Source organism: Megalobrama amblycephala, linkage group LG14 (assembly GCF_018812025.1).
Source record: "Megalobrama amblycephala isolate DHTTF-2021 linkage group LG14, ASM1881202v1, whole genome shotgun sequence".
Lineage (NCBI taxonomy): Eukaryota > Metazoa > Chordata > Actinopteri > Cypriniformes > Xenocyprididae > Megalobrama > Megalobrama amblycephala.
This window is the reverse complement of record NC_063057.1, coordinates 497,395-506,663: the sequence shown is the minus strand read 5'-3', so window position 1 is coordinate 506,663 and position 9,269 is coordinate 497,395. Positions and strand designations below refer to the sequence as shown.

Here is a 9,269-nt window from a genome sequence, read left to right as displayed (position 1 = left end):
AAATATTCTCGTGGCTTTATAATATTAATATTGAACCACTGTACTCACATGAACTGATTTAAATATGTTTTTAGTACATTAATGGATCTTGAGAGAGGAAATGTCATTGCTCAGGCCTCGGATTTCATCAAAAATATCTTAATTTGGTTTTACGGGTGTGGAATGGCATGAGGGTGAGTAATAATGACATTATTTTCATTTTTGGGTGAACTAACCCTTTAAACGTCTTCTCGAACAAGAACAAATGTAGGGCGGGGCTTGATTTTGTCTGCGGGGAATTGATTGGATGGTTGTGGTTTGCTATTGGCGGATCTCACGTGAGTGACAGGATGCCCCGCCCTCGTGCAGGTTAGCAAAATATAGCATATCAAGACAAGAGAGCATTGTTTTTTGTTTTATTTTGAGTGAGAGGATTAACTACTCTGAAATTGGCCAATCTTTAACATCTTTGCTCTAAAATTTTCTATTTTTAATTTACACTGAAAAAAAAACGCGTTTCATAAGAGAAGTGTAATTTATTGCAGTATTCCATAAAATAATAAGCACTGTCTCTTGTGATTTCATGTGGACTTTAATAATATTACACTCTCTAACGGTTTATTTGATTTCACTTGTAAAATCGCAACAATTTTGCTTAAAATCGTTTAAGAATTGAATTGTTTTTAATGTATGCGGAACTTCCTCATGAACAGTCAGCTGCGGTCAGCTGATGCTGCGTCACATGACATGAATGCGGTCACATGACCGGCTGGATCAAGCCCTTTGAATCAAACCCACACTGGGAGAGGGAGAGAACTGTTCCAGCAGCAGAACTGAACCGATCCACTCGAACACAGGAGTGATATCTGATCCAGAGTGAGAGCGGTTCTGAGATCCGGATCCGGTGAGTGATGAATATAATCAGATTATCAGATCCAGTCGAGTTTACTCTGTTCTGATCATCTGATGAACGCACTTCTGTAGGATATCGATGCATGTGAAGAATTAAACAATTCTTCATTCATAAAGGCTATAATGTCTGCGATGCACATAGAGATCCGTGTCCTGGATTCTAGCCGGAAGTGTGTCTAACAGGAAGTAAAGAAACCCGTGCTCATTTATTGTGATTATGTTTTATTAAAAATTTAGATTGATTTCGCTGTGAGAAAGTGTGGAAGGTTTATTAGGGAGATTTATTAACTGTGTGTGTGTGTGCGTGTGTGTTGGTCACGTGTGTCAGTCACGTGTGTCAGGTGACAGTGAATCACGGGACACTGACAGGTGTGTTCAGGTGTTTCTCTCATGATGTTTACAGCAGACATATAAACTCGCTTAATTAATGCAAAATATAATTGAAATGGTGCAATTCCACATTAATGGTTTAAAAACACAATGTGATCATTCAGTGTTTCTGTCTAAATGAAAAATCATATTGTTAAATATAGAATAACATCAAACAGCTTCATAGTTGATGAATTTTGCCACATTATCAGTGTGAAGCTGCTTTGAAACTATCTGTATATAAACATTAAAGTGACATAAGACTTTTCACATATGTCGTGTAATGTCAGGTCGTACACCATCATAAGTGTTGATGTTATGGTGTGTTTCAGATATGCAGCGGTCAGCACTGATTCTGGTTCTGGCGTTCTCCACGGCCACCTTGGCTTTGGACAACGGTCTGATGAGGACCCCGCCGATGGGCTGGTTGGCCTGGGAACGTTTCCGCTGCGACACCAACTGTGAGAGCGACCCGCAGAACTGCATCAGGTACAGCGGCCAATCACAGCACAGCACTGATACTCATATTAGAATCTTATCATCTTCATATTTTAATTAGATTTTTATTTATATAGTATTATAGTTTTTTATTAATATTTATATGTTCTGTTTTCATTTTAATTTTAGTCTATTAGTTTTTTTTAATTCTATTTAGGTTTAATTTCATTTTAATTTCAGTTTTAGTTTTAGTTCAGTTTTAGTTTATTTATTTCCAGTTAATGTACTGCTTCAATTTCAACATTTCTAATTTTCATTTAGTTTGTTTTTTATCAAATATTTATATTTAAATTTATTTCAATTTTTTTTAATTAACAAAAATATTATTTGTATTTTTATATACTATTATATTTTATTAATATTTTGAATTAGCTTTTATTTTAATATTTTCCATTTTCATTTTAGTTTATTTTTAATAATTTTGTTACATGCTTTTCTCATTTTTTTTATTATTTTTAATATTACTATTTTAGGTTTAATTTATTTTAATTATAGTTTTAATTTTTATTTATTTCCTGGTAATAATTTTGTTAATGGAATTTTAAAAGTGTAATAGTAAAATAATTTTAATAGTGTTTCAACTTAAAATTATTTTAGTTTATTGACAAGGCAACATTTCTAATTTTTATTTAGTTTTTTTTATTCTTTTTTTTTTAGTTTTTTTATCTTTTTGTTTAATTAACAAAAATAGTTTTTGTTATTTATATGCTGTTTTATTAATATTTTTAATTAGCTTTTATTTTTATATTTTATATTTTATATTTAGGTTTAATTAATTTTAATTTATGTTTTTATTTATTACCATTTAATAATTTTGTTAATAGAATTTTAAAAGTGTAATAGTAAAATAATTTTAAATAAAATATTGTATAAAATATAGTAAAATGTTGACAAGGCAACATTTATAATTTTCATTTAGTTTTTTCATCTAATTTCTTTCAACTTTATTTAATTTAACAAAATATTTTTGTGTTATTTATACACTGTTAAAATCTTTAATTAATATTTAGAGTTAGCTTTTATTTTTATATTTTCCGTTTTCCATTTTAATTAGTTTATTTTTTTATAATTTTATGTGCTTTTACTATTTAGGTTTAATTTATTAGTTCAGTTATAATAATTACAATATATATATATATATATATAATGTGTGTGTGTGTGTGTGTGTGTGTAAAATATATAATAATTGAATAACGCTGATGTTTGTGTTGTTTGGGCTGCAGTGAGACGCTGTTCATGGACATGGCCGACAGACTGTCGGAGGACGGCTGGAGAGAGCTGGGTTACGTCTACATCAACATCGACGACTGCTGGTCCTCCATGGCCAGAGACAATCAGGGCCGACTGCAGGCCGACCCCGAAAGGTGCTGTGACCTTTGACCTCTGACCTTCTGACAGCAGCAGATGCATTCCAGCTTCATCTCACGTTATTGTGCGATCCGCAGGTTCCCGAGAGGCATTCCTCATTTGGCGCGTTACGTCCACGACCGCGGGCTAAAGCTGGGCATCTACGGAGACATGGGCACACACACGTGCGGCGGGTATCCGGGAACCACGCTGGACAAGGTCCAGATCGACGCACAGACGTTTGCTGACTGGGGCATCGACATGCTCAAGCTGGACGGGTGTTACTCAAACGCCACCTACCAGGAGCAAGGTGAGTCTGCTTCAGACTGGTCACAGAGTTTTAAGTCTTTTTGTCCGTTTTCATCTTTCTTTAGTGTATGATGTTGCTGTTTGAGCATGAAAAAGTTTCCAAAGTCCCTCCAGTGGGAGTTATTCTCTGCAACATCAGGAAAATAATGAACATTCAAGCAGGAAAACCAAAAATAACATCAAGACTTTGAGAAAGAGCAGAATAGGTAGGGATGGGAGAAATGAAGCTTTTCAAAACTTTGATTTAATTTGAACCGGTTGCTCAGCAAAATGATTCACTGTGTTGAAGCTCTGGAAATGCCACACGCTGGTGACCCCTGCTGGACAAAACTATGTAAATGCAGCTCAAACATGCATTAAAACACCTTTTTTAAATGTTTTATTCTAGTAAATGCAGTTAACAAATCTAATACCTTTACATGTATAATATGATGCTTTATTAAATTGTTTTGTTTCTTTTTGGAGACCAAAAAGAGACTATGATGTGAACTACAGACTTTTTTAATTATAAAAATGTGTCATTAAATGTCTACAAATTTATAAAACTGGTAAAAATGGTTTATTGAAATGTTTTGAAGCCTGGCTTGCTAAAATCACGTGACGCATGAATCACTGGTTAATATTTTCTATTTTTAAGGGATTTTATGGTATTAAATTATATTTATGCAGTAGTTATAATCCATTTATTCACTTTTTGAGCACAGACCTGAAAATGAAATTTCCAGCTTAAACTGTGGTAAATCTTGAATCTTTTGATCACAGACTGAAGTTTGGTCTCTTTTTGAAGAAAAAAGTTTATTGTTTATCAAACTTTTTATTTATTGTTTATTAACATTTATTATGAAACATGCACAAAAATACCATTTTCAGTTTATAATTGAAGTATATATATTTCCAAAACACTTTTTACTTTAAAACTGTGAGAAAATTGAAGCCATAAACAAGTTGTTCCAAATTTGAGGTTGATATCTCAAAAAATGAGCTTTCAGTAAGATTTTGTTCTGAACGCTTCCACTAGATGAAATTCGTCTCCAATGCGCTGATTTCTGACTGTGAACAATACTAGTGTCTATTTTTCAGCATCATTTAACCTTTTTGAATCATGTCCATGATTTTTTTTATCACACAGCAAGTGCCAAAACCTTTACCGCACCATTTCAATGAAGTAAACAATTCTAAATACAATGTCCGAACTGTCCAATTATTTAAATACAGGCTACCCAATGATGTCAAAGGCCCTCAATGCTACAGGCCGTCCCATTGGCTACTCCTGCAGTTGGCCCGCCTACCAGGGCGGTCTCCCTCCTAAAGTGAGTTGAACTGCCATTTCTGTTGCGTATGAGAAACATTACAATTTAGGAACTCTAACTTGATATTCATAAACATTTGGAATTATATTATTAATGTTTATCATTCTGTGGCTGTTTCTCAGGTGAACTACACGCTGCTGGGTCAGATCTGTAACCTGTGGCGTAACTATGGTGACATCCAGGACTCGTGGGACAGTGTGCTGAACATCGTGGACTGGTTCTTCAATAATCAGGACGTCCTGCAGCCTGCGGCCGGACCGGGACAGTGGAACGACCCCGACATGGTGAGGTCATTATTCACTAGAAACCTCAAGAGCGTCTGCTCGTGATTTATGCTCATTTGTATCATCATCATCATCATCATCATCCTCAGTTGATCATTGGAGACTTCGGCCTCAGCATGGACCAATCACGCTCTCAGATGGCGCTGTGGGCGATCATGGCCGCGCCTCTCTTCATGTCCAACGATCTGCGCACCATCAGCAGCGGCGCTCGCGCCATCCTGCAGAATAAAGTCGTGATTGGCATCAATCAGGACCACTTGGGCATCCAGGGCAGACGCCTGATCAAGGTGAATCATGTGCAATATTGGCTTTCTATTATGTTTCACTATTACAGTTGGTTCTAGCAGGGTTAATTGAAATAAATACATTGAAATTTAATTGAAATAAAGCTAAATAAAATATAAATATTAGTTGAAAAACTTAAGCTAAACGGAAAAAATAAAAAACCTAAATATCAGGATTTAATTTAAAAAAAAAAAACTAATAATATGACAAAGACAAATTACTAAATATATAAAAAAAATAGCTAATTCAAAATATTATAAAAACACTCAATATTTTACTGTGCTGTATTATTTATTATACATTTTAACATTTATTTATTATTCACACTTTTTTATTACTTTATTAATAATGGTTATAGTTTATTATAATTAATAATCAAATTTATTTATTTAATAATATTTTAAGTCAAGACACTACAGGTGAATAGGGTAAATATGAATAGATATTACTATTTTGGCTTCAAAGCTATTTTAATCTAATTAATTGCATGATGTGCCGATTAATTAATTAAGCCGAATTAAGTTTGGTTGATAAATTACCCTCAAAAGATAATTTAAAGTCATTATTGTGTTAAATGAGAAATGCATCAAATAGACATTACAAAAAGTAGCTTTAGAAAGAATTATTTTATTTGATTCAACATATAATTTATTACACAAACTTTTAGGCTACAAGGGCCATCGTTTGTTTCAGAAGCTGTATCTGTTTGGGTATTTACATATATTTACAGACCAAAACAGCTTCAAAATACTTTTTTTATGTTCTGCAAAAGAAACTCATACAAGTTTGAAAAGACATGAGGGAGAGTAAATATAAATACTTAATTTTCATTTTTGAGAAAATTATCCCCCAAATTTTTTTTAATTATGAACTGAACTATGTCTAAATGAGTAAGTCACTGAGTCATTCATTCATTTGATTAATTCAAATGGCTGATTCTTTCGCTCAAAATGCAGATTGTTTCAGAAATGAAACACCGCTGTATGTTTCTCGGAGATGCAAAACAGTTCTGCTCAGGCTTTAGGAAATATATTCACTGGCAAAATTGAGCAAAAACAGACAATTGTGTCAAAAATATATCACAATATTAACTTCTTATTCTACTATGGAAGCCCTTTTCCGCCACTAAATAAAAAAAATAAAAAGAGAAATTGCGACTTTTTATTTCAGAATTCTGACTTTTTATCTCACAATTGCATGATATAAAGTCACAATTGCGAGATTTAAAGTCACAATTGCATGATATAAAGTTAGAATTGCATGATATAAAGTCAGAATTACATGATATAAAGTCAGAATTACATGATATAAAGTCACAATTACATGATATAAAGTCACAATTGCATGATATAAAGTTAGAATTGCATGATAAAGTCACAATTGCGAGATTTAAAGTCACAATTGCATGATATAAAGTTAGAATTGCATGATATAAAGTTAGAATTGCATGATATAAAGTCAGAATTACATGATATAAAGTCAGAATTACATGATATAAAGTCACAATTGCATGATATAGTCACAATTGCGAGATTTAAAGTCACAATTGCATGATATAAAGTCACAATTGCATGATATAAAGTCAGAATTGCGAGATTTAAAGTCACAATTGCATGATATAAAGTCACAATTGCATGATATAAAGTCACAATTGAGAGATTTAAAGTCACAATTGAGAGATTTAAAGTCACAATTGCGAGATTTAAAGTCACAATTGCATGATATAAAGTCACAATTGCATGATATAAAGTTAGAATTGCATGATATAAAGTTAGAATTGCATGATATAAAGTCACAATTGCATGATATAAAGTCACAATTGCATGATAAAGTCACAATTGTGTGATATAAAGTCACAATTGCATGATATAGTCACAATTGCATGATATAAAGTCACAATTGCGTGATATAAAGTTAGAATTGCATGATAAAGTCACAATTGCATGATATAAAGTTAGAATTGCATGATATAAAGTTAGAATTGCATGATATAAAGTCACAATTGCGTGATATAAAGTCACAATTGCATGATATAAAGTTAGAATTGCATGATATAAAGTTAGAATTGCATGATATAAAGTCACAATTGCATGATATAAAGTCACAATTGCATGATATAAAGTCACAATTGCATGATATAGTCACAATTGCATGATATAAAGTCACAATTGCATGATATAAAGTTAGAATTGCATGATAAAGTCACAATTGCATGATATAAAGTCACAATTGAGAGATTTAAAGTCACAATTGCGAGATTTAAAGTCACAATTGCATGATATAAAGTCACAATTGCATGATAAAGTCACAATTGCATGATAGTCACAATTGCATGATATAAAGTCACAATTGCATGATATAAAGTCACAATTGCATGATATAAAGTTAGAATTGCATGATATAAAGTCAGAATTACATGATATAAAGTCAGAATTACATGATATAAAGTCACAATTAATCTTTTTATTTTTTTATTTAGTGGCTGAAATGGGCTTCCATATTCTACAGATGTTTAATGTGCAATAAAATAAACACTTAGATGTGTGTTTTGCATGTTTTCTCTCCACTAGTCTGAAGTTACAGAAGCAAAATAGATCTCAAAACTCATAACAGGCTAGTTTTTGCCTGTAGTGTCTTGCTTTAAATTTTTCACACTGTTAAAAACCCTCTGCTTTAACAAACCGATGCTTGTGTGTTCCTCTCAGGAGAAGAGCGGGATCGAGGTGTACTGGCGGCCTCTTTCTAAAGGAGCCAGCGCTCTGGTGTTCTTCAGCAGGAGGTCAGATATGCCGTATCGCTACATGACGTCTCTGAAGATGCTGAACTACACACTTGGAGTCTATGAGGTGAGCGATCAGAAACACACTAACTGAAGCTCTCAGACATGTGATCGTTTACACGACGTCTCTCTCTCTCAGGTGTATGATGTGTTTTCGGAGAAGCCTTTGCCCGAGCTGAAGGACAGCACAGACTTTGTCGTGTCCATCAATCCGTCCGGTGTGGTCATGTGGTACGTCTATCCTGCAGCTGAGTGGCGGAAAGAGGCGGGGCCTAGTCGCTTCAGTGAGAAGCTGAGAGGGCCAAAGTTCCATCGATATGCTAATGAGGTCGACGCCCCTCTGGTGCTTTGACTCTGATTGTTTTTGAAAAAGGAAATGAATTACGCACTCAGGGACCTTCAGCCAATCAAATGTGCCTCGCTCGATTTCTTTTTAAAAAATGTAAATTTTTTAGCACTGAATGAGTTTCCATTGGATATATTTGAATGTTTTTATATTGACCTTAATAAGAAGCCTGTTAATAAACTAACATTATAATCTCATCTGTGCAAATTTCTTGTCACTTTAGCATGTAAATGAAGTTGTTCAAATCATGATGCATTCAGTGACTGTTTTTAAACTCAAATAAACACATGATGATAATTGGCTGCAGCTTTCATTGTTTATCAATAAACTGACAGATACTGTGTTGGACGAACAAGAGCAAATCCATTAATCGCCTCACTTCAATCTGAGAATACCCTAACCATCTTCCATTTTCTCCCATGCTTCGCAGGCTGTGATGGCGTAGTGGTTAAACACACGTTCTCTGTGTGCTGAGCTGCGATGGAGACGTGGGTTTGGCTCTCGCCTGACTTTAACTGGTTTATTGTAAAATCACAGGTCTCGACAGTGATATATAAGTTCCAGCACTTGCATAGACAAGAGATCTGTAGCTCACTAGTATGAGCACTGCCTCACGGTTACAGAGGTTGCTGGTTCGAACCCCGGCTGGATCTCCAAGAAATGAATGAGTGGTGCAATGAAGATGGAGCGGACAAGTGGAGTGGAATGAGGAGGAGTCCTGGATGAGGTAGAGGAGGAGCAGCAGCAGCAGGTTATCCGGAAAAGGCAGCTGGAAAATTGTTGACTTAGTCTGGGGCCTGGATATTTTTATTATAAGTCGAACACTTGCATAATAGATAACCGCTGCTGGT

At 34.1% G+C, this 9,269-nt stretch overlaps 1 protein-coding gene across 1 annotated transcript; it reads left to right on the top strand.

The window, feature by feature from the left end:
- The first annotated feature begins 723 nt into the window (after positions 1 to 723).
- Positions 724 to 8,715, top strand: naga (N-acetylgalactosaminidase, alpha). Its single transcript, XM_048156478.1, has 9 exons — positions 724 to 883; positions 1,593 to 1,749; positions 2,982 to 3,122; positions 3,204 to 3,415; positions 4,630 to 4,724; positions 4,847 to 5,008; positions 5,098 to 5,295; positions 7,999 to 8,139; positions 8,212 to 8,715. The coding sequence occupies exons 2-9, from the start codon at positions 1,595 to 1,597 to the stop codon at positions 8,422 to 8,424; spliced, it is 1,317 nt and encodes a 438-aa protein (XP_048012435.1). The 5' UTR covers positions 724 to 883; positions 1,593 to 1,594; the 3' UTR covers positions 8,425 to 8,715.
- The last annotated feature ends 554 nt before the right edge of the window (positions 8,716 to 9,269 follow it).